Below are 25,591 nucleotides of genomic sequence, written 5' to 3'. Positions count from 1 at the left end.
AAACCATTTACTCGAAGTGATTGGGAGAGAAATTCTAATCTTCCGTAATGCGTTCAAATGCTGTCAAACAACTCTGTTCACTTTCGCTGGCTTCATCTTTGGCACAAGTCGAATGCTGAACTTTCCAGTTACTTTGGCAGGAATGACCATTTCGCATCTTCGCCACTAGATGCTCCTACGATTCCTTTAATAAATAGAACACAATTTAAAAATATATAAAACGCGTAACTCGTTGTACCACCATTAAATCATAGTACAAAAAAAGCAACACAAGCATGTTACTGATCATTGCTCATGAAACTTATATGATTATAGATATAGCTGTAACTAATAATATAGATCAGTTATAAAGATAAAAGTTGGCAGTCAAGAAATGCACCATGTAGTGAAAGAGTAAGATATCTCCATCGTTTCATCAGTATTTTTTCTTTTGAATCGCTTAATAATTTGATGGCACCAATATCGGCACGATATTCCTCCTGAACAATGAGGAAATGATTTAGTCTCATACCACAGTGGCAATAAATAATACGTATCACACCGAAATCAAGGGTTTCGTACAATTTCCTTTCTTCATTCGTTACTGGAGTCACCAAATTCATAATATCTTGAATCAAGATGTTTCCCTCCACATCCGTTAACTGACTAATCACCCAAACTAAATCTGCCATTGGCTCGTATCTAGAACAAATAGTACCTTTTACATGGTCTGCGTTACATGATTACATGATCTTCGTTAACTATTTAAATGATATCGGAAAAACCGAAATTTTACAGCACATCGAAATAAATTTGTGACAAATCTATAAGATGTAATAAATAATTACCTAATTCTTATCCTTTAAGAATTAGTTAATTAGGTATCCTTTAAACTGTAAATAAGCTTATGTACAATATCGATATGTTGCAAAGATCTTCCAACTTATGCTTAGCAATCTTATGTGAATTGCTGCAATGTTGTAAGGGAAGCCTCGTGCATTGCCGGAATGTTCTAAATAAATCATTATATCTGATTTTCAGTCTACTCATTTGTAAAAGTCTACTGTTGCAAACTAATGCCCACACTATGTAAGTTAAATCCTTTGTTTGGAATCTTTAGCGATAGCAAGCTTTAATTCGGTTCGTTCCAGCACTCCCTGTACATCTCATTCATCTCTACTCAACAACAACATTCAGCTAATCTGAGCCAAATTTCCCTGCACTTAACTACTTGTGGTATTATGTTTGATATTATCTCGTAATTCTTATAATGTCGTTAAAATAAAGTTTATTCCGACTATTCGTTTGTGCCAACCGGTCAACAATAAGTTCAAAGAAAACCTAAAATATATGGCAGTGACGGGATAAACTACATATTACGATAATTTAATGGAATATTTTCAACAAGTAATGGTATAAATCACAGATTTTTTTTTTCATTTGATAAGGATAAAAATATTTCTATGATGTCAATACAGAAAATCCCTTGGATCATATATGTCCATAATGCATTTAGATTAATAGTCAAAAATGAACTTACACTGAGCCTCCGAATATGCCGCTATGTAAGTCCGGCCTGTAATCAATTATCTCGATGAAATAGTAGTAAGAACTCCTAAGCACAGCGCATAAATAACGAAATCAAGAGGTAACAGAGATTAATAAAGGATATCGTCACTCTTCTATTAGGTCTATGAAAAACAGTTAAGCATAGCTAAGTGTTCACGTAGATGCATAAATAAGTGGGGTGAAATAAGGGCCATAAAGAAATATAAAAGTTGCAATGATTTTAATACTACAATGTGTCATGTCAAAAATCAATCTGGACACCTCAAGTCGTACGAAATGCAAGGCTTGGTTTTGCCAAGCCAATAGCTATCAGATATACAAGTGAAGTTGAAATTATTCAGGAAAGTGTCCTTGTTCTCTAATATTTCTTCCAGTCCTAATGAGCCACTTTCTTCCATTGCTTCGAAACAGAACTTCAAATCAGTAGAATGCATAAATGGAGTCTACAACACTCAATACTGCTTTTTCGATGGTAATATATGCTCGAACGTGGTACGTCTTCCTTCCTTAATTCACGCTTTTAGAGGCATACTGATCTCGGATAAAATCAATAAAAACTTCTGAGACCATTCTGAATTCACCTCTTTAAAGCAACTACAACACTAGTGTTCACATGTGTTGAGCAGTAGTGTTCTATATTGCAATTTATATCACCCAATAACTTCCTATAAATATGAATTAACTCCTGTTATTATCCGCATCACGTTTATAACACATTTAATATGAAAAAGAAATCGTAACAATGACAATTCAATGATTAATATTCGTATATCCGTAGTCTGAATTCCATGACTACCTACTATTCAATTATAATAAACTGCTCAAATTATACCTTTATATTTACTCGTATTGGGATTTCAGATTTATACAACGTTTCCAGTGCATTTATCCATGCAACTACTGGTCCTTTGTCGTCGGTTGAGCCACATTCACATAATTCCCCACCCTGAAAGCAATTTCATATATAGTTTTTCTTTACACAACCTAAGAATTATGGGATCATGTCACGACAGATAATTTATCACAATGGTCTCACAACAGTCTTCGAAATTTCCAAGATATATTATGCTTTTCTCGAAAGACTCATTACTGTGACGACTATTTCATTCATGTGAAGTAACCACTAAATTTATCTCTAAATGTGAAATGGTAAGGAACTGCGCTGACCGTGAAGTTGCAATTATAAACAGTATATTATGCACCTATTCAACAAGACTGAAAGATTCTGTATTTCCAACTTTTCAGCAGGTTGTATATTCAAATGACCATCAATGAGAAGTGTTTTTTTGGCCTTATCATTGCCAGGGGTACCGAACAAAACTGGAGGGAACTTGATTATGGAACCATCAGATAATGTCTGCTTTCCAATGTCGCATAGCTCCACATTAGCACCTAATCCTTCCATTTGCTAAAAACTGATCATCTCACTACAAATTTGCTAAACAAAAATAGATGAATATATTCACTAGCGATTAGTGACGGGCATAGATCAGAACTGTACTGGAGTCCATATAAAAATAAAATCTAAGAAAGAACATCTCTTTCACTACAAATATAAGCAGCGACATTAATTGTGTGCCTATTCAGCAAATAGAAAAAGCTACAGATAAACTACACAACTATAATATATTCTATGGTTTAACTTCGCTAATAAATAACGATCCGAATATTGCAGATAATATAATCGTTGTATCATCTTCGTCCACTGGACCATACGTATGACAGCTGCACGTTGTTGTGGTTGTCCGGAAAAACTTGGCATAGCAACGGCTTCCTGCAACCTTCAATAACCTTCTTTTGACTCGCATCAACTTCCCTGCACAATTTACACTAAGTGAAGTGCTCGATTCCAAGACCTAGTGATTACTGATCGCCCAACTATTTTTAGTAATTCAGCTACTCATTCGAAAGTAAAAATAGGACAGGCAGAGGATAAAAATGATTAAATTATTTCATCAAACAAGTGAGTAATTATAATTCCGGGAATTTTTTCATTAAGAAGTGAGTAAAATGTGGTAAATTACTTGGGTAATGAAAATAAATTATAATTAACGATGATAAATTAATTAATCACAACGAGAATAAAAATTGAAATTTCGAGCAATTTTTTGTTATCAGTAATATCAGGTAGGAAGTAACAATAACTATTCATTTTTTTTACAACGATTTTATAACGATAGAAAGTTGTGCATGCAGGTATACAACCCAGCTGTTGATTATAATGTATATGATTTGTCCTGCACAGCTCATTCTTGACGACGATTTATAAAATCTGATTTTGGTTTTAAAGACATCATCTGAAAGATCTTATTTTATAGCTAACAATCTTGTTTACAACATGTTAACAGAGCTTTAGTCTTCTCAACCAAGCCAAAAAAACCTGTCTTGCCTGTTAAAACAGAAAAGGTAGGCAAGAAATGCACGTGAGAGTAACGTTCCCTGCAAACAGCTGACAAAAGGAATGAATAAGGCAACTGCATTAACATATTCATCTCTTAACATTCCAGTTCTTCATTTTACCCGATTCCATACCAAATATAGCTTTGTCTAAATCACCCGAAGGAAGTTCAAGAGATGAGTTGTCGTATCACTCTGTCCACTGGCTGATTTACTTTTGTTACTTTTGTCCTAATAACTTCTTCACATATTAAGTTAGAAAAATAAAATGAAATGGCAATGATTAATGATAAAATATTCGCGACATACAGTGATTCTTAAAATCAACGCAAATACTTATGCTAATAAGGAGACATGATAAGAATATACAACGTGTTCTCTTTCTCCCTAAACACAAAACAACAAAATCACTTCGATCAACGACGTGAGTGTCCTCATACTGAAAACATCCCCTAAGTCCTTTAGTACTCTGATAACCATAAATTACAAGGACACGAAACAGAAAAAAAGAAAAATAAAATAGAGAGAATGTTACAGCTTGACATGGAGTCGAGGAATAATTCATTTTTTTTTGCTTGTAGCGAATTGTTCGTGATGCCTATCTTCCCTCTTTATCTATCGCTTTATTTTTTTTAATGTTCCGTAAGAACACCACTTGATCGTCATGCTTCTTAAACATTTATTCTGAAGGTTGCAAGCTCTAGTTCTTACAACCAAATCGTTGCTTCTAAATTCTTGAAAGGAATCATCACTCGGACACATATTTCTCGCACATGTTTTAACCATGTAACGCATGAGGAGTTCATATCGTTCTCGAAATGCATACCTTTAAAAGCTAGTCATCCACAGCAACTAACTACTCCTTGATCTTGGTTTGACTGCTTCCTTTCAACTCAATCCCACTGTACCACGTAACCAAAAAGTATAGCAACAGTGCAATTTCACTAGCCGTAGAACAACTACCGTCAAAGAAACGATTTCACGCCATTAAATCGGTACCGTAAGACACGAGTCCTTCCCTCGAAATTACCGTAACCTTCTTCGTTTGATCTATAGCCGGGCAAAGGCTTGAGAGGACATACCAATCAAAGCAGCCTGTACTTAGTGGAGTTTTGGTTATGCTGGTGCAGTATTTTTCTTCCGTCTACACCAACAGCTGTACCAACACCAGTGCTTAATCGACAGCAAGTCTTCGCGGTTGTAGTAATTATGACGTTACTCAAACAAAAGACGAAATTTTAACAACCGTAACGCACTATCTCGGACCAGAAGTGATACTTTCCGTTAGCCTTACTTTCATCCTCATCACTGTACAATCAATAGGTGAAACTTGCGATGAATAATGAACTAAATACATCTTCACTCTCCTAACATACAGACTCCCAACTAACATGCAGAACTATATGCACATGATCTACACCCATTCTGTAGCGGAACTCGAGTCACTGTTTGACACAAATCTCTTCACAACTTCATGCTCATTTTATATCACTGTAAAAGGGGTATGGAAGAGAACACTTCAACATACAAAGCCTCAATGCAAAACGCAGTTCAACGACTCATAGTTTTATAATGGACATAATTTTAAGATGAAACGATGATTTCTCAGTACGATGACCTCGACTTTAGCATTAAGAAGCAACTACATTCCAAAAGAAAAAAAAAAAAAAAAAAATGCTTTTATAAATGTATCTGAAGCAGAGCCAATCAAAACAGCGATTAATCTCATCGATATTTTGCAGTGCCTTTTGGACTGGTCTTATATACTTTCACTGTGTATATTCGGTTAGCTTTCTAAAATGTCACTGAAGAAATTCTAGACACTTGGACAGTCTTCTGGATTATAAAAACAACCAATAACATTCAGAGGCAGTGAACTTTGTGTGCGCGTTCCCATACAACCAGAATAAGCAGGACCGAAATAATGAAATCTAGAGCAAACGTATATGAAGAATTAAGAGAATATGAGAACAGGAAAGATGATGTGAGTGGGAATGTCAGTTCTAGAACATCACTACTTAAATCAGAAATTACCATTTTACAACTAGATTTAAAGATTCGCAGTAAATCACACGCTTTAATTACATCAGCACTTCAGTTTTTGCATGTAACACTTTACCTTATATACAGTGCACTCGTCTGTGGATATCACAAATATATGAAAAAGCTTTCAATGAACTTAGTACACTGTTTATAACGAGAACAAGTATTAAATTTCATTAATAAAAGACTTTTGAAATTGGGCGATCCTTTCTACAATACATTGATAACAGTCGTAGAACATAAATGTCGTCTAGCTTACAAACATAAGAGAGCCAGGGAGCAACATAAGAGAGCCAGGGAGCATGTTCATAGCCAGGAGTATTCAATAATTCAAACAAATGAACAACCTTGCAACAAATCAACAAGTGAAACACAAGCTGATTTATTGTGTGTTCAATTCAAAAACTATCCCTGCCACAGTGGCTCAACAGCTAAATATAATGTTTCACTTAAAAAGTTGCTCTTTGCTTGTATTCTTCAAGGCTTTTCAAACGAACTGGTGGGCGAAAATTGTAATTTGACCAAATGTATGTCAACAAAAACCCAATACTTCCACTAAACCAACGGTATCTTCTAGAACGCTGTCTGAAAATATAATTTTGGTGAGAAAAATTACGATACCAGCAGGTAACTGCAACAGAATGTATGTCACTCAAATGACATTTCAGTTAAACACATAATAACTAGATATATCAATGACTGGACAGACAATTCCTCTCCTGCTAATGAGTACCATTTTTTCTTCTCTCTCTTCATGAAATAGAAGAAATAGTGGGGTAAATTAACCTTGCAAATATACGTACAGAAATCCACCAAATTAAAGCGTTGAAAACTGCAGCATATATCTTCAGCCTGAAAATAAATAAATAAATATAAATATATATATATATATATATAAAACATTTATAAACCGAAGAAAATAATAGTTTTAGGGCTTGGATACCAAGAAAGATTTCGTCTTGCTTTTGGAAGTTCTTCCAATCTATCTTTAACCACATATCGTTTAACGCCCATAAGGTAATCGAACAGGTACGAATTCCAATCTAACTGTCGTATATCAAAATTGAATATCTGTAAAGTGACGAGCAATTGCGTGACAAAAAGTATACAAAACTTTTAAAAATTATGTGTTCTTGTTCACTGCAGGTCGAAAAATGTAGTAGATCTCACTGTATAATGATAGGGAAATGCAAATAGAACCAGCATAATTCTTCAAAGGATTAAACACCATTTCCAGCAATAATTAGCAAAAAAATTAATCATGGAAAGGCACAATAAGACATAAAACATGTAAGAATATGGTAAACTAACTTTTTTATCCTCTTCTGAAGTTGTTTCCCACAATTCGATGAGACTTTTGGAATCAAAATCCCAACCTCGAGTTGTAAAATAATGAAGCGTTTCAACTAGTCTCAAAACTTTCTGGTAGACACGAGTAAATCTGCAAAAAAGTAAGCAACAAAAAGAAGTGATATAAGCAAAAAGGAGATTTTTGTTAAGAAAGTTACCTTATTTTTGGACCCCAGAACGTATTCAGAAGATCGATAAGATAAGCGGGGCCCATGTGCTTCAGATAAAAATTGAATTCGAACAGAAATCTAGAGGAATGAAAATGAGTTGATGGAATGCGATAGCATTCGTTCAGCGGATAAGTGCGAAAAAAGTGCTCGATGAAATTAACAATAAAATCCCACTGAATGGGATTTAAAGCTCCTGAGCAGCAGTGTATTACCGGTATCGATTCATACCTAAACATTTACATAGTTCCATTTTTCATTAAGGTAGGAAATTCTTGGTAACAGTGTGACTGACGAAACATCATATGAAAACATTACTCGGTGTAAGTTCTGTGGGCTGCAGCAACGATCATCAAGTTCGAAACAATATCGACTGGTATTATGTCCGCTTTCGCTGAGCTGCTACCACACATGTTTGTCAGTACACCTTTGCCGCACTATAAAACACAACCTGTTCCCATTTGCAAAGTGGGCTTAACGTCATATCGACTGCAAAACCAAATATCACACCTCTCTTAGAAATAAAATTCAGATTGCATAGATGCCTCAAAATCGGATAAACTTAACAGTAAGATGACAATAATGTTTTTAACTAGCACAGATGGGTATAGAAATGGATGAAATGAGAAATTTATCAATTCCACCAGAACAGCAAAATCCAGGGGAAACAAGGTGACGCTGATCGATTCCTGTTATTAGCGAAATGAAACCCACAGCAGCAAAAATTCCTGTTGGTCCATTGTAATTATCTGTCCAACCAGGAAGGGGATCTCGCCACATGGCTCCTATTATTGACGGTCTCACAATAATTACCGGTAACCGCCTTGCATCTTCCATCAGCTGCACCTAAAGAAAAGACAAACTGACCAAAAATGAGTACCAGCTGAAGCATGAGTACTGAGTATCAGCAAATTTAATACTGATATTGCTAGTTCTGACAATATCAACATCAAATATTTATAACTTAAAATCATTCCTACTCTCTTAAGTCGCATCGAAATATTCATTTATAAAATCCAAATCTCCAATGGTTAACATAACCAAAACCTCAAAAAAAAAATATTTCCACAAATACCTCCGATTTTTTTTTTTTTTTTTCTTTTAAATGACTCCATTGCATTACCAAAATTGATAAATTTAAACAAATATTGCCGTATAAACCTCAACTTTTGGAGACAAAATTTGCAAATCAAATTATCCACTTCAGTTAAATTCGAATTGCATTACCAATAATTAGCTCAAAGAGACGCTTCAACAATATATCCAAGCTTTATCACACTTATCCCCTGAATGCTGCATACATAACTTACTAAATATCTTCCGCATCATCTTGATATACCTTCGTATATTTATGTACCTTCGTATATTCCTCACCTTGATATACCTTCGTATATTCCTCACCTTCGTATATTTATGTATTGGAAAAACTATGAAGCTTATATATTATACATGTCTGAGATAAACGAACTTCAGCAAGAGCTTTTGTTAGAGTGTACGTGTTCGGCCTTTTACCAAGCAAATGTGGCGTAATAGCATCAATTACCACATCATCCATCCAGTCGATAGCCTCGAAAAGTTTATTTGGTGGCACAGGAGGGGGATAAATTATCTCTAATATCTTTGATTTGTCACAGTTTGCATATGCTGTACTGACATGAACCAGTACCTGCAACAGATATGTCTAAAAACCAGATAAACTTATACCAGACAAACACGAGAATGAGACATCTGAAGACTTACAAGTAAATTTTTAATCATATGACAAAGAGCGACAAGTCGCTGTGTCCCCAGAACATTCATTTCTACAGATATTCGTAAGGCTTCATCAAACTTCACGGTTGCCGCACAGTGGAATACTGAAATGAATGGTTGTGATATTAAGTCTGGCGAAGTGCTTTCTCCATTAACTTACCGATAGAAACTTCATCACAAATAGTTTGCATATCCAGTTGATTGAGGCCCAAACCTTCTTCCATAATGTCACCACCAATTGGTATCAATTTTGCGAATATTCCAGGATTAGACCGACGCAGTCGGTCGAACAATGGACCCTGTAAGATTGAAATCATAATTAAGAATCTGGCTAACACTTCTGCACCGAATGCCTATGTATTCATATCTATATTTTAACAAAAGCTATATTAACTTTATGCCTTAAACTCCTCACATCTGACATTCTTTTCTTGAAAGGTAACACAAACCTGAACAATTGTGTCCATCCGTTGTTTTGGGCCAAGACCATTTTTCGGACGAATTAACAGATATATATTTTTTAATGAGTTTACTGAATATAATAATTTTTCGATGAGGACCTTACCAAGAAAGCCACTTGCACCAGTGACCAGTACACTTTGACCTGCGTATATATCTGTCACTTGCTGACTATGTCCCATTGATTACCCTAAAACACTATATACCATCACAGTATGAATACATACCAATTAATTTGTACCATTGCTACAAAGATGTCAATTTATCGTCAGTAGTATTGTAGAATAATCGCTTCCTTAATTCAGCAATAACTAGTCGCCTAGAAAGACTGAGTACCGAAGGAATTTCTTATTGGTTTGATCTTTCAATCAATTAGGTAGTACTCCTGGATTTTCTATAAAGTGGTATTAAAATAATAACTAGTAGGACATCTGCTCAAATAAGTACCGGTACCACAGACTAGGTCGAAAAAGGGGGAATCTTTCGAATGATCAAAGACCCATGAAAAATAAGAAATAAGTGAAGGCACAGCGAAAGGACAAAGAAAAACTGAAGTGAACAAGACAGCAAAGTGGAACTACTATACAAGTCTTGTTAATAAATCGCGGTCGTACGTCCGCTTCACAACAAGTGAAAAATGTGGCGAGGAGGTTCGAGATGACTGATCGTTCGAGAAATGACCATGTTTGAACAACCGTTGAGACTCTGCTCTTTGAACTACCTCTCTTCTTTTTCGCCTACTGATAAGTCGCTATCGATGTCTACTGAAACTGTCTACGGGGTGGGAGGGGGAGGGAGGACAAGGGAAGCAAACATCCAGTCCACATAATATTTCCGTCATTAAATAACTTCATTGCAATACTAGAACACATATCACAAGTCAGCATACCGTCGTCACGAACCTGGGAGATAACCCCAATAAAATTTATGCATAATATATAAGTAGAGATGTAACATTGGCTTTAGGAGGCACAAGAGAACTACGATGAAAATTTACTGACAGCAAAGCTGTAAAAAAAGAATACCGCATACTTGCATGCATCAATTCATCACCATAAACTAACGCAATCAGGTGCACCACTGGTTAACAGTATCTGTACTAGTGTATGAGAAACAATATACATCGATCTCTGTATTGATTTCACAAAAGATATATATCGAATAATTCATATTTTACCTCTCTATGAAGTCCATGAAACATCAATTAGTAAGTGCAGTCACCACGTAATATGTTCGATTTTTTAAAACAAACGATTCGCTGTACAGTAAACAAGTTATAAGGAGCCCAGGCAGCTCTATTCATCTGGCACTCTTCCGTTTCACTCGATGATATTCACCATGTGACTCCTTCTACTCGAATTACAGAAAAAAAAAAAATCAACTACTTAATTTAATGATTGTTTCAAAAAGATAGCAAAATAAGAGCAATTCACGTAGATAAAACACAGACGTGCGAACTGAGTGTTGAAAAACATCGATAGCACCTAAACAAGAAATCATATGCTTTTTATATAATATTCAAAAATATAGATCACATAATCTTATTCTACAATGATATGCATTTCATTGATGATTAGCCAGTTGGAGCTTTCCTCATGAATTTCGATTTTCAATGAAGTCACTCTGACGCTCTTAGTGAAGTCGACTCGTATAGTACCACGTTCATTGAAATGGGCTATAGAGGTGAAATTGTCTTCATTCACTTTCCTCAGTAGCACTTCCGCATTTTCATCCAATATGTCATATTGATGTTCGGGATTACCAGTACGAATAACAATGCCTTAAATACTTCCGTTTAATTGACAATAAGACTGTGTATCGAATTTGAATAAAGATGTAGTTCACGAACCAATCACAGCAATAGCAGAATAAAATTCGAATAATATGTAGTCCTGAGCAACTGGAGCAAAAGCCCAATAATAGTTGTTGCCGGTATAAGCATTTTCAATATCTGAAACGGAAAAACTTCTATAATATGAAAAAAAAAAAAAAAAAAAAAAAAGTAGAGAAGTCTTTCCATCTTAATTCTCAGTCCTTTTCACAATACTAAAAAAGTAAAAAGATTTACCTGTCACGTAAATCTATCACCACTGAATGATTCTTCAGAATCATAAACTACAGTGACTTACAGTTAGTGACTTAAACCGTTAAAAAACTTCTTTCAGTTTTACGGCAGAAAACGAAAGACTCACCGAAGAGCATATAAGTTTTAAGCGTTGTGGTAATCTTAGCGGGAGGATTATCGCGATGTGGTATATAAAGTTGCGCCTTACCGAAATCTTTTTCCCGTAACTTCTGCACTTTCCCTGCCAGCGAAGAGTGAACACCTATATGTTGGAAAAGAGAGGGTCGATGTCGAATGCGGTGCTGCTTCGCAATCTGAAAAAAGACGGAAATATTGGTAATGTTAGATACTCTTCACACATATTTCATCAACACTTCACCTATTTCATCAATATGGTAAACACTGAAATAAAAGACAAACTAAAACTAGCTACGTCAATATGTTTGAGATATAGAAACACAATTTCATATCAAGTTTGGCGTAATAACAGAATGATGCACGCATCCTCGCGAACCTAAACTTCTTGCTTGACATGTAAATTTGCCAGTTTTTAGTTAAGTGAAGTTTCATATCAGGAATGACGAATTCAACAAATGAACTAAAAGAGCAACATCATCAAAAACGCTGTAAAAGAACTCCCAACACAATCTCTCTCACATATCTCAACTGACCATCTAAATTTAAAAAGACCAATAAAAAAAAAAAAAACCCTTAAGAATAATACATCTTGATCCACGTGACAATACTGCAATCAGATTTCAAACTTAGCTTAATTGCAAACAACAAACCGCTAATAAATATGATCCTGGCATGACGTTTTTATAATGAAAAAGATACAGCAGCAAGCATTATATTCAGGAATTTCTGATGAACAAAACAAAAGGATAACTACAATTAGCCGAATCTCCATAGGATCCGAGTACGTTCTGGAAGTTATAACGTTGATTATAGCGTTTTCTAATGAAATTGCAACGCCTGCCGAAATGCACATATTATACACTTATGAACCATCCTGAAGCATAACCTTTCAACACAACCCTGTGTTGAAAGGTTATAAGAGGTTGTGAAATTTCATATTTTTTTAGGATGGATGTAAACCTCAGCACAATGTTTAGCGGACTTCTCCGGATGACAATATCGATTTACAAACAGCAGATCTAACAACCAATCCACTGGTTTCTGTTTATGGAACATTGCGATGAACTGTAGTAACAATGTAAGATCGGAGGTTCGAAAAAGTTTTCCAATGAAGCCTAAGGATGAAAACTCAAGCATGAGCCAATCATCGGTCATTCTTCCATCAATAAACTTTTTGATGCGACTGACGTATCCTGGTTTTGCGAGTACATCATCTTCTAGCTGTAAATAATATTCACCTGAAATAATATTTCGCTTAAATTCTTTGCTCATGAATACTTGAATAACCTTAACCAAATTTTGTAATATTAACATATTTTGACTGAAATTTACCTCGTTGTTGGGAATATAACATCAAATACATATAATCTAAATTCTGTTTCGTACGCCAATACATTCGTTCTGGAGAATCATTAAAAGTCGGAGTGATAGAGTATAAATCAGAATACCACTCGTTAGGTGGAACAATAACCTGAAAGGAAATTTTTGTGACTCAAAATGACACACTGTTTCTTTATTATGCTCAAAAATTAAGAAGCAAAAAATAAAAAACAAAACAACGCTGGTTCAGCGTTGCTTTGAAGACATAGAATAAGTCAGGTTTCAGCTTAGGTAATAAAAAAACTATATCTTTTTCCTAAGTACTTTGTACACATCCTTATTGAGTACTAAAAGATTTTCTAAGCTGCAGTTCAATTATACACAGAAACAATATTTGTCGAAAAATATTATACTACAGGAGATTCGTAATGAAACATACCGTTAGCAAACCAGAGTTTAGTTCAAAAGGAAATTCTGACTGCAATAAAGTGCACTGATATTTTACGAATGAAGAATTGGGGCCTTTGCTGTCGGAAATGAGAACAATAATTGTGACCATTTTAATTTCACTGCTTGCTATTCCTCCGATTAATGATTGCAACGTCGGTATCAAATAAGATTGCTATACATAACAAATTTATAAATTATTTTAACGATAAATCTATTTATTCAGATAAAATGAGATTATAAGAAGAAAGCAAACTAATGAGTATAATTCGCCAGTCAAACAGTGGAAGATTTCAATAGCAACGTACATTGAGCCGAGCAACTGTTGGTATGCCAATAACAAGGTCCGTCTTTTTCATCTTTGAAAAATTATTTGGATAAATTAATGCAGGATGTAAAGCGTGATTCGGAACAGTATAGAGATGAGGCAAAAAGTCGATAAATGTTGGTAGTGGTAGTGCCAATTCCTGAAAACAAATTACAGATATTAAATAGGGATAAAAAATAAACAGAGTTCAAACAAGTTTTAGTTTTTTACACCCAACGTTACTATCAATTAATCAGAAATGAATAAATCATAAAAATATCACTAAGAATAGAAAAGCTTCACTTACCTTTGTATCATTAGCTAACAATTTTGGCAAATTGTTGGATAAATAACATTCCCGATCTCGATCCTTTAACAACATTTGAGTCTAAACTGTTTATTTTGTTAAAGAGATGAAAATTATATGAAAGTTTGATAATTTGCAAGCCAAAAATACTTGAACCTATTCAATAAAGACCGAAAAGATCTAAAATACAAGGTAGGTCCCCAGAACAGAACTGGAACAAGGAAGTGGATAAGTGCGACTTAAGTGTACGATTTGATCATTTTTTGAATCATGTGAAGTGGAAGGAAATACAACATACCCTCTTCAAATCGTCTTGCAACCTATGTAATCGATTTTCGAAGTTTAATTGGATTTCATGATCCACCGCATCATTATATTTACTTAGGGAGTACACAGTAATACCAATAAGAAAGGTTGCAATCCATAAAATCGCGAGCAACCGACGCAGCAAATAAACGTACAAGCATCGCATACCGTCCTCAACTCTGCATCCATACTCCATGTGGCCAGTTAAAAACATGCAGGGCTCACAGAAACCATCGATATCGCTCCACCTCTTATCACTTCAGCCAACCACAAAGTGACGCCTAGCTCGTGATAAGTCAACCGAGCTGACTGACGTTTGATGCGACTTCTGTCAGGATACATAAGTTCAGAATTGCAGCTATGAGTTCATCTTACTAAACTGCAATTTTTTCACCTACCCCACTTACCACAGTGTCGTCGTGCAGGAGTGTTGAAGGCTGAAGCAGATGTAATTGTATCAGAGATCCAAGAAAGCACTGCATTTAGTGCAGTTGGCGCGGAAAGGATAGTTGTCAGAAAGGCAGGACAGAATTAAAGAGCCACATCTTTTGCCGGTAGAATCGATCATTTCCAACATCTGTTGATATCCATTCATCTGCATGTTATCATCATGTTCATTGTGGTATCAAATCATTTGGATATGCACTGAACAACCTCATCATTATTAGAGTGGTGATTTATCTTCTTGGGTTTGCTTTCACACAAAAATGGATAAGGAATTAGTACTCACACCTATTACTGATCTTGCTAATGATGTTATCAGAGATTTTTTTTTTGTTAAAGGTTTGCGTTGAGAACTGACTGCATTTTACAGCGAGCACAAGGCTTCTGACTACTCAGTTACATACTTCAGAAAATATTCCTGCTGTTTACTTGTAGATCTTGGCGAATCAATCTCAAAAGACCGTGATACACCTGAATAGCTTAAGCAGCCACATACAAATTCCCTCGAAAATAAAAAAACGTGGCTAGGTAATTAATTCCTTGGGCATCTCTTATCTATTCAACTACATTGTGTTTCCAGGATGCTTATAAACTCCCAAGTTTACGATCGTTGTCATTATAGTTTATAATTATCGTATTAATTCTGCGGAGCCGGCCATGACGAGCTCGACTTCTTAATCCTATGTCACTCTCACAAACTAGTCAAGTCAAAATTGGTTTTAAGAAAAGTACTCAATCAAATCTAGACGTCTTGATTTCACTGTGGTCTGCTACATACAGTTTAATTTCTTTTTTGTTAGACAATGTATTTCATCTTTCCCTGGCTTATATTAACTGTTGTGCAGGAAAAATTCCTCAAAATCATACAAAAAACCTCTTTTATTTCGGTAAGATTCTGTGGTATAATTTGAGCCTTCCATTTTTTCAACATCTAACCGGCTAAAGCCAACGCTTAATGTCAATCAAGTATGTATTTTACTGTCTCCTGAACATTTATTAATACCTTTGTAGTTGCAAACGACTTCAATGGAAATAAAGAGAAAAACGAATGCTCAAAAAATCTTCCATATTTTACAGTATGACGACTAAAAGGGATTTGTAAGCAGGAAGGCCTGTACGGTAAGAAAAATTATATTGAAGAAAAACAATCTATCTCATAACGGCATACTCCATTACACATTGAAAGTAACGAGATGATGTAATAATATAAATGATGATAGATGTAATGAAGGAGAAGTTGAGCTAAACTATATTAGATCTTGCTATCAAACTTTGATAATTAGAAGATCGTTAATGAGCCTTTTTCTTGCATTTTATGTAAGAAATAATAGGTAACAGAATTATCATAGTCGTTAGTTGATATAAAAGTCTTTTGTATCACCTAGTTCTACTGATGTTGCTAAAATGCAGATTTTGTTAGTTACTAGTTTATTTGGCAGTAATGAAGTGGAAGTATTACTTTACTATGTTGCGTATGATGAAATAATAATAATGTCCGAAATGGACACAGAATAAGGAACTGCAATCTGTTAACACGATTTTCTATTAATTGATAAAATTGAATAAAGCGGTCGTTATTGCATTCGTCGAAAAAAGCGACAAAGCAGAATCATCATTCATTTAGGCCATCGCCAAACTTGCTTACTGTCATTAGCATCATAATTAAAGGTAGATGGAGGAGAGTGTAATGGAAAAGTGTTCTTGATGTCTTTGCATCTGGGTGACGATAAAATTTATAGGAAAGATAAAGCAGTAAACTATTGAATGGAAGCGATTCGACTGCAAAAAACCACTTTGTGAGATTTGCTGAAGGTGCTCCCAGTGAGCAAAGCAGTAAAATAACCGCTGAATACCTAAAACGGGCAATAAATCTTAAAGAGAACATTTGATTAGTAATTGTAACAACAAAAGAGAGAAGAAAGGAAAGATAATAAAGAGATAATAACTAGATAATATAAATATAATAAATTATACTAAGGTTAATAAGTGAATACCACCTGAGTGAAGTGAATCGACAAAGCCTTTGATTAGCTGCACACATAACCCGATAACCGGCACGAGTATAGTCGGCACGTAGATTCCAACTGAGTGCATTGAAATGAGGAAACTGCCAGCAATATAAAAGAGCGGCCAGCACTAAAGAAGCAGGTTGGATGGATCCTGTGGCGCCAGCATAACCCATTAAAGGTGGCATAGCACCCACAACAGCTCCAACCCAGGTGCACCCAATACTATAACGTTTCATTGGCGTATAAACACCTATAAAAACTTCATACAGTAGCAACCGATGAAATGCATCGTATGTTTTGGAAGACTAAAAACGATCTTTTTCAAATGAAATGACTTTAAGATAAAAGGAATACAGCTAATTATAAATGAAAAAGATAACTGTACCTGCATATAAAAAAGCATTGAGTAGACCAAGTGCTGCTGTTAATGGATTACAACCAGTCCATAATGTTGCCATTCCTGCCATTGCTGTTGACAATGCAAAACCGACGGCATGAAAAGGTGAAAATCTGAATGGATTTTTTTATTCGAAAATCATGAATTATATCAACTTCAATATTTGACAGTTAGTTTCTCATTGTATGCTTTAGTAAGGAGGAAGTCTGAAAAGAAGGCAAACCATTTGTAGCTAATGATGCAACTGTAATGCGTGGTATTTCCAAACAAAGAAAAGTTGCTCATATACTACTGCCAGGTTTACAGCTTATATCCAAAAAACATACCAAAGATTGTTCCGAGCAGTGCAACATAATCCACCTCTCTCTACCTAACTTGCCATCAATACCATAATAATCAACCTGTGCACGACAAGCAGTCGACTTTGCGTTCTTCTCATCTGAGCATCATAAGGTGTCTCCAGCAAATGATTGAAAGTATTTGCAGATGCGCTTAACAGTGCGGTACCAATAGTGCATGCCATTAATGGGCTTAGAGATAAATCAACTGGGGCCATGATAAAACCACTGACAGTTGTTGTAGTTACCATCGCTGTGAGTCTTGCTTTGGAAAGCTGCAAAAATTTATGATGACTGAAAGTGACCTAAAGTGAAGCAGTACTTATACAAGGGAGAGGTATACTACTAACAAGGGAAGATATTAAACAGGTGAAGCTATCAAAAAAATATTAACTTGTGCCGTGATCATTTACTAGAAATATTGCTAATAACGATCACTGCTAATAAACACCTAATCACAGTACCGCATTGTGATTGAAGTTATCTTGGATGCACAGTTGGTGCCAAGAAAAGTAAATAATGATGCACGACACGATGATACAGATCAGGCAGACCTGTAAGTACGACTTCAGCAGACCATTTTGTTGTATAACATACCAGCCATCTTCCGGTGTTGGTCTGATAACTAGTTTTAGCCTTCGTTCAGAACTCTTTGGCTCTTCGGCCCTGGCAAACCTCAAAGGAATAATTTTCTCTGTCCCCGTGCATATCTTTGGTAGAGCTGCGGTGCCGCGCTTCCAACTAACAATTGGCATATATGAAACGCAAAGACGACAAACGAGGTAACCTGGCAGCAGCATGAGCTGAAAAATTTGGCAAAGACATTGGTCCATTTCCTCACTAATTCACAGAGAAAGCGGAAACGCTTATTACATTCACATCATGCCCATTTATGAGATGCTACACTTCTCCTGCAATCTTTTTTTAAAGGAAAGTTGATCCCCTTTCTTGTCGAAAGGATGAAATTACGCCGAAAAATGCTCCTATGATTTTTGCTGACTTTGATTCTATGGCTAGTCCTGCTCATGTTGCTCCATAGTGATATTTTTTGTTTGCCTTTATTTTTCAAAAATGGACCAGTAGAGTAGCTTAGGCAATACAAATGTAATGTCCCATCAACAAAACATTTGACAGTTACTCTTGCGTCGAACTTTTACGATATTCACATGCTCACACATTTTCTTATTGGAAACACCATATCTTCAAAAATTTGTCCAAAATAGTGGAACTTACAGTTGTCTCCTTAAGCAGCTGGAGCGCCTTCCATCCCTGATGAAATAACAAGAATGAAAAGTGAGAAGTTAATGCTGCTCATATATTCATTTCATTCCCCTTTCTCTCCCCCGCTCTCCTTCCCACTCTCCACTCCAAACAATTCTAAGTAATAACTACCGCAAATTAATAACTAATTTGATCATCCGTCACCTATCTCCTTATATCATTTTTATATGAATGATAAGCCAATATAGAAATATCTATAACGAAGAGAACTGAAGATTTTGTTCACACTACGTTGAATTTAACTCGAAAGTCTCATTTCATGGAGATTTTAGTCCATCCCATCTCTGAGTAAACCAACTGTCCTGTCATCATCTATCCCAGAAAATAAGCCCAGCCATCAAGAAGGCTCTCACTCCCCGCTCGCATTTTCACTTCGTATCCAAGAAATTAAGTATAAATGAAGCTTCACAGTATTTAACACCATTGTTAACCTACGGCTGGACGCTGTTCGTTTGTTAACTGCTGATTGCGTGGTGCAGTTGTTTTAATTGTTCTAAGTTTTTCATTGCTACACTAATTTGCAATAGTTTTACTTTACAGACATTTTCTTATTTTATAATTACTTAATTAGTTTTATTTATCATGTACTCCAATTTCAGAGAACGAAGCAATGGCTACGGCTATTAAAACTCGTGATGTTATTTGTCTCAAAGGATCTGCCCAACTTATTCAGGAATTTTTTCGTAAGCTTATGGTGTTTTGCATCTTCGCAGTCTAAAAGTTTATTTATATTGAAGTTGGGTGACTTATCCATGCACATCACATCTTCCTCTTTTTTTTGGTTAATAGTTCTAGTTGCTGTAACTGATTGGCATTTTGAGCACTTTAAGAAACAACAAAAGGCCAAAATAATCCCCAGACTTAGGGTCTAATTTATTTACTTTATTTCTTTCATGAAATCTGTAGAACTGTAATTTTTCCTATTAAGAATTTACTTGCAGCAATTAAAACGTTGTTCGGCTTAGATGTGCTCTCCTCCGTGCTTCACCATTGAAATTAAAAATCTAACTTAGGTTCACTAGTTCGCGTCAGTCTTTCAGCATATTTCGTGTTAACACAGCTTCTGAAAACGGAATTTCATTTTAAATTCCATTTCCCAAGCCTTAACTTACTACCAATACTAGTACCAATTTAACCATATTTCTGTTTTTAAGTGAAATGATTTTATAGATTTCGGTCTTAATAGTATCCTTTACTTGAGAGGTTTATATCCCGCAGATTCTTTCAAACGGGAAAAGAAATATGGACTCACCATGCTCGTTACTAATAATCCGGCCTTGCAGCAGTATTTGACGCCACTCCTTGAACAAGTCAAATGTAGGTTCTTTTCTTTTCTTTCTAAGTTTTATTATCGGTATAATTATGGTTAGCTAAATCGAATTTCCATTCTCCTTCATTTTATTTTAAGTGTATTCTCGGTACTGCTTTTTAAAAAAGAGAAATTGATATTTGGATATCTAGATTTTGTACTTAGCTGAGATATTTGTATTTCCTGCATTACTAATCTGCTCCCTCTTTCTTGCTTCATTTACTATAAGTTCATTAACTCCGATTAACTTTTTGATTTCTACATATCTGTTTTGCAATTAATTTTTTTGTAAACTTCACTTATATTCGTGGATATTGTCAGAGAGCGGTTTATGTTCATCTTTGGTACTTGGGGTTGGGATATTATTTGCTTCTACCGGATTTTCTTTGAGTGAATAAACGACTTTGAATACGAGATAAAGCGGTTAGGGTTACTGTGAGCGAACTGCTTAAATTTCACTTGATAAGGAATACTCTAAACTTCATTTACATTGATTTTCCAGATTATGCTAGCTGATACTCACGGGAAGGTGTTGAAGTCTCAATTCTAATATGAATCACAGGCACCGAGTCCATTTTGAACTATATCACGACTGGTGACTTAGGTTGGGGTAGTTTTGGTTGTGAGTTTGCTGCTAGCAGAATTAAATATTTTAAATTCGCCGTTCTCCTACTGAAATGCTTTTTTTTTTTTTTTTTTTTTTTTTTTTTTTTCAGACTGGTTGGAAAACAAGAAGTTAAGGAAACTGGTTGTTGTTATTTCAAATATACAGACTAAAGACATACTGGAGCGATGGCAATTTGACATTGAAACAGATGCAGTTATTCAGCAAGACAGGTATTTTGTTATTATTGTTGTTTTTTTTTTTTCGATAAAAGGAGATTTCTAAAAAAAAAAAAATCAGATAGTCTGGTTTTATGGCAACATTCCTTGACTTTCATTCTTCACAAGTTTGGTGGAGGTGTCATTAATTATGCAGACATAATGACACTGGAGGATATAGTGTTAGAAATGGCTTAAGTCAAAAACCCAGTTTGTTACTGAAGGGGAAGCAGAAAAAATGGACCTACAAATTTCTTGTTTTAGTGAAAACTCGACGAAACAAAAGGATGAAAAGAAGATCAAACAAGAAATAGCTGATGTCATCAGGTAATAATAAAGTTAGGTTTTGATCAGCTCCAAACTTCAAAACACAATTTTATCTATCATTCTTCCGAAATATTTCAAAAGTTTGCTCGTGATTATTTCAGTTGCATTTCCAGGCAAATAACAGCTTCGGTAACGTTTCTACCGTTGCTTGAAGCACCGTGTTCGTTTGACGTGCTAATTTATACAGGTAAAGAGACGGATACACCGGAGGACTGGACAGAAAGTAATGCATGCATAATTAATGACGCTGAGCAAGTACAACTCCGTTCTTTTTCAACGGCTGTACATTCAGTGCATACGCAAGTGTCTTACAAACCCTGCTTGTGATGTAATTGTTTGCATCTTTCACTTCATTTATGAATGCATGGAACTACTGTAAGAACCATGGAACCAGTTCTGTAATACTGAGGTGATCGAAAATTTCTGTTGGTTAGGGAATTCACCGTTATTATAATAGTATTGAGCAAAAATGTTGTGGGCAAGTTACCTGCGGGAAGATAGCATCGTATTTTCTCTTATCCTTCCTCATCTGCTTACACTTATTTCTACCAGTTTTTAGGGATGAACTAAATACAAGTTTCATATACAATTCTGCATTTCACTGTAATTGATTCATTACACTTTTTGTATTTTTTGGGGTTTAAGTTATTTGTCTAAAGCATTACTATATTAGAAATGAAGACAGTAATGTCATGTAGATGTTATATGACTTAATATTTAGCATTTAGTAAAACGTGATAGTTTGGAATGTTCTAATGTGTACCAGGAATTTGAGAGGTCCCATTTTTATGTTGTCAAGGTATGGGATTTACGAAAGGGTCTGTTAAAATTGTTACTTTCATAAAAGTCAAATTCAAAGCGCTGATGAAGGACTTTAAATTTTAAATTGTTATGGTTGAGTATGGCGTAACTGTACTTTCATATGATTGTTACACAGGATTAATTAATCCTGTGTATTATATTGATACGGCCCCACTGTTCATCAAGTATTGGTATGGGCCGATATTTTAATCTGGTAAATGTTCCATTTTCCGAGAGGTTTATGCGTCGCTGAATCACGTTAATTTAACTGCCATATTTCAGCTAAATATCATGCTAAAATATAGAGTTTTATGTATGTGTTTGTGTGTAAAATATTAGAAATATAGGAATATGCACACTGCAGCATACCTTGTAAACGTAGTTACAATGAGTTCATGATTTTTGCATATCACGCGTTTTTGTAGCCATGCTTTTCATTACATAAATATGATTTCCAACTATCATCTGTAATAAAAAGATTGTGCGAACCTTTCACAATGTATTGAACAGATGAGGAACTTTGTATTGCCTTGCTACGGTACATCGCTAACTGCAGTTATTTTAAAATTGTCAGCAAGCCGTTAATGATTAAATGAGGTCCGAAATTCTCAAGTAGACGCATATAATATTAGTGTTGCATCAATTTTGTTACGGGGAGCTTTCAAAAAATATGTAAGGTTAGATGTGTGTAGATATGGTGCAGGAATCATTTTATGCAATTCTTCGTTGGCATTATCGCTTTAAAAAACTGCGTTTGATTATCAAACTCACCAGTATTAACTTACTGTTTTGTATCAACAGATTTGTTTGCTTTTTCAGAATGAACAACGTAATAAATCGCATCAAATCTGGCTTCAATTCAGCTGAATATGGCTTGCCTGCTGATTTTTTACTAACAAAGCTAACACAAATGAAGGGTTGTGGATGTAAGGTTCCGAGAGCGGTAAGTTCTCGATGCCTTGTTTTGATATCGGTCGCAGTGACATAATGACATGGAGTAGTGAACATAACTTAGATGAACAATTTGAGACGGAAGAATTTGTACATTTCGCAGTAATTATAAAAGTTTTCAAGTTTTAACGGGTGGAATTTTTGGGATGACTAGCAACAAAACATTTTGAATCGAGATTGTCTTTGATGCTTGTTTTTCATCACTGTTCTATTAAGCCCCAAAACAAAAGACTTGTGCAGATTTCTCGTCTGTCATTTTACTAGAGAACTGAGTTTTTTTTTTTCTTTCAGGTTTTGTTGGAATTTTTGAAAGACTTGAAAACGGATGGCAAAAGCGATGAGAGAGATTAGTTTTAACATTGATGTTTGATGTCCACTGTGCACCATTTAATTCAGTTGACATGATGTTGACTGTTTATAGGTATCGGATTTGATAGCTGTGTGATTCCTTTGCGACACCGAGGCTTGTTTCTCGTACAGACAACAGACTTTTTCTACCCTCTTGTTGATGATCCGTATCTTATGGCACGCCGTTTTTTTTTTTCTTTTTTTTTTTTTTTTTTTTTTTTTTTTTTTTTTTTTGCTGCTAAATATTGGAGCGGAAATGCATTCTAGGGCAGGATCACTTGTGCAAATGTTTTGAGCGATTTGTATGCCATGGGAGTGGTTGACTGTGACAATATGTTGATTTTACTTGGCATACCCAAGGATATCAGTGACAAAGAACGGGATGTTGTCGCTACCAATTTCTTCGATGGTTTCAAGGTTTTTCGATTACAGCACAGAATGTTAACCTTCATGGAGCCTTTAGAAGGCTGAAGTACAGAAAAAAAAGCTGGTGAGCAGTGTTCAGTTTAAGTTTTCAGGATACTGCAGCAGAAGCTTGTACTGCCATTAGAGGTGGCCAAACAGTGCGTTGTCCTTGGTTGCTGCTTGGTGGAGTAGCTACAAGTGTGTGCAGTGCTAATGAAATGGCTACGGTTGACGGAGCACGACCTGGTGACGTCCTTTTGCTCACCAAAGTAATTGTTTATTTCCACTTTTATTAATTTTGTGTTAAGGTTGAATATTTTAAAATAATGGTGTTTTGCACACTTGGAGTTTTTTTTTTTTTTCTTTCATATCTTTTGGAGTTTCTTAATATGAATTAGTGAATACTGTTAATCGATGACGCTGTCCTATGAAGTATGGTCTCTGGGTCCATAACCTACCATGCAGTGACATATTTCCTTCCTACATCGTCATTACTACTTGACAAGCGCGACTATATATCTCAGTTTGAATTAAATGCCGAAAGTAATGAGCCGTTGAAGTTCTGCACTCTTACTACACGTCTTTTTTAAGATGTTATATTTGCTACTTGTTATAACAGCCTGTTAAAGGCCTGGTAAATAGACTTAAAGAACAATTTGTTTACTGGCATGTTTCCAGCCACTTGGTGGCCAGGTGGCAGTAAATGCATATGAATGGCTGAAAAGAGGAAATTCACATGTGCAGGAACTGAGGTTAAATAAATCGAGAGTTGTGCGCGCATATCAGCAAGTAGTTGAACAAATGTGTCGATTAAATAGAAATGCTGCACGCATGACTTTAAAATATGGCACCCACGCTTCAACGGATGTAACTGGTTTTGGAATTTTAGGTTTGCTTTACTCTGATTTTTTAATCATCTCTAGCGCGCACAATCTACCTGAAACTAGAATCCTGAAGTTCGCAAACACCAAAAGATTCGCTTACAGGGCATGCTGACAGTTTGGCGAAAGTACAGAAAGCTGAAGTGCAATTTATTATTCATACCCTGCCTATAATAGATTACATGGCCGATATCTCAAAAACGATGGGCAATGGTTTCAATTTATTCAGTGGAACATCTGCAGAGACATCAGGCGGCCTTTTAATTGCCATCGAAAAAGAGCAGGTTATCATTTCTTTGATGGATTTGTTCGAAAACGTAGCTCTGTGCATTAACTTTCAGGCGAAACACTTAAGTACCGAATTGGAACAGCTTGATGGATTCCCAGTATGGCTTGTAGGTGATGTCGTCAGTGGTTCACGTGGTGCCGTTATTGCTGAAGACGTAAAAATCATCTCTGTAGCCTCAAGAATACACCTTATCTGAACACGTCGTACTTAACGTGCATTCATCTCCAGTCAATATATATTTTATGTCCTTTTAAATCTAAACTACGACATAGATTTTTTTGCGCATTGTTTTGAAATATTTTTGTATGTTGATTCATTACCCTTAACACAGAAGCAGTGAAATTTCGTTCCACATAACATTCTAATGGAAAAACATTTAGCTA

At 35.4% G+C, this 25,591-nt stretch overlaps 6 protein-coding genes across 8 annotated transcripts; 2 read left to right on the top strand and 4 right to left on the bottom strand.

The window, feature by feature from the left end:
• Nucleotides 1–128: 128 nt before the first annotated feature.
• Bm7073 (Uncharacterized protein) lies at nucleotides 129–3,356 on the bottom strand (the record flags this gene model as incomplete). The annotated part of the gene is made up of 7 exons (XM_043074104.1): nucleotides 129–184; nucleotides 380–681; nucleotides 1,520–1,555; nucleotides 1,810–1,991; nucleotides 2,381–2,494; nucleotides 2,765–2,956; nucleotides 3,192–3,356. 7 exons carry the CDS (start codon nucleotides 3,354–3,356, stop codon nucleotides 129–131), a joined length of 1,047 nt encoding a protein of 348 aa, XP_042930038.1.
• A 3,081-nt stretch (nucleotides 3,357–6,437) lies between these two features.
• Bma-fard-1 (Uncharacterized protein) lies at nucleotides 6,438–9,898 on the bottom strand (the record flags this gene model as incomplete). Its single annotated transcript, XM_001898871.2, has 11 exons — nucleotides 6,438–6,573; nucleotides 6,775–6,840; nucleotides 6,932–7,059; nucleotides 7,300–7,429; nucleotides 7,497–7,736; nucleotides 7,824–7,942; nucleotides 8,220–8,351; nucleotides 8,974–9,171; nucleotides 9,246–9,361; nucleotides 9,418–9,556; nucleotides 9,707–9,898. The coding sequence occupies 11 exons, from the start codon at nucleotides 9,896–9,898 to the stop codon at nucleotides 6,438–6,440; spliced, it is 1,596 nt and encodes a 531-aa protein (XP_001898906.1).
• A 1,359-nt stretch (nucleotides 9,899–11,257) lies between these two features.
• Nucleotides 11,258–14,772, bottom strand: Bm13328 (Uncharacterized protein; the record flags this gene model as incomplete). The annotated part of the gene is made up of 9 exons (XM_043074103.1): nucleotides 11,258–11,496; nucleotides 11,566–11,667; nucleotides 11,909–12,095; nucleotides 12,880–13,157; nucleotides 13,252–13,390; nucleotides 13,679–13,861; nucleotides 13,995–14,153; nucleotides 14,301–14,381; nucleotides 14,599–14,772. 9 exons carry the CDS (start codon nucleotides 14,770–14,772, stop codon nucleotides 11,258–11,260), a joined length of 1,542 nt encoding a protein of 513 aa, XP_042930037.1.
• A 1,890-nt stretch (nucleotides 14,773–16,662) lies between these two features.
• Nucleotides 16,663–19,387, bottom strand: Bma-cox-10 (Uncharacterized protein; the record flags this gene model as incomplete). The annotated part of the gene is made up of 7 exons (XM_001898873.2): nucleotides 16,663–16,903; nucleotides 17,048–17,309; nucleotides 17,445–17,569; nucleotides 17,858–18,069; nucleotides 18,349–18,597; nucleotides 19,028–19,063; nucleotides 19,370–19,387. The coding sequence occupies 7 exons, from the start codon at nucleotides 19,385–19,387 to the stop codon at nucleotides 16,663–16,665; spliced, it is 1,143 nt and encodes a 380-aa protein (XP_001898908.2).
• A 298-nt stretch (nucleotides 19,388–19,685) lies between these two features.
• Nucleotides 19,686–21,860, top strand: Bma-mdf-2 (Uncharacterized protein; the record flags this gene model as incomplete). The annotated part of the gene is made up of 5 exons (XM_043074102.1): nucleotides 19,686–19,758; nucleotides 20,246–20,392; nucleotides 21,101–21,221; nucleotides 21,471–21,533; nucleotides 21,647–21,860. 5 exons carry the CDS (start codon nucleotides 19,686–19,688, stop codon nucleotides 21,858–21,860), a joined length of 618 nt encoding a protein of 205 aa, XP_042930036.1.
• A 1,294-nt stretch (nucleotides 21,861–23,154) lies between these two features.
• Nucleotides 23,155–25,404, top strand: Bma-seld-1 (Uncharacterized protein; the record flags this gene model as incomplete). 3 transcript variants are annotated; one of them, XM_043074099.1, is made up of 8 exons in its annotated part: nucleotides 23,155–23,277; nucleotides 23,577–23,613; nucleotides 23,707–23,810; nucleotides 23,901–24,050; nucleotides 24,152–24,307; nucleotides 24,717–24,927; nucleotides 25,025–25,203; nucleotides 25,261–25,404. In XM_043074099.1, the coding sequence occupies 8 exons, from the start codon at nucleotides 23,155–23,157 to the stop codon at nucleotides 25,402–25,404; spliced, it is 1,104 nt and encodes a 367-aa protein (XP_042930033.1). The 3 variants fall into 3 exon arrangements, with proteins under 3 accessions (XP_042930033.1, XP_042930034.1, XP_042930035.1); XM_043074100.1 differs by having other exon boundaries at nucleotides 25,025–25,404; XM_043074101.1 differs by lacking the exons at nucleotides 23,707–23,810; nucleotides 23,901–24,050; nucleotides 24,152–24,307; ... (1 more) ...; nucleotides 25,025–25,203; nucleotides 25,261–25,404 and having other exon boundaries at nucleotides 23,577–23,636.
• Between the last annotated feature and the right edge of the window lie 187 nt (nucleotides 25,405–25,591).

This window comes from Brugia malayi (assembly GCF_000002995.4).
Source record: "Brugia malayi strain FR3 genome assembly, contig: Bm_v4_ChrX_scaffold_001, whole genome shotgun sequence".
Classification (NCBI taxonomy): domain Eukaryota; kingdom Metazoa; phylum Nematoda; class Chromadorea; order Rhabditida; family Onchocercidae; genus Brugia; species Brugia malayi.
Note: the sequence above shows the minus strand (reverse complement) of the source record. Positions and strands in the feature narration are given on the sequence as shown.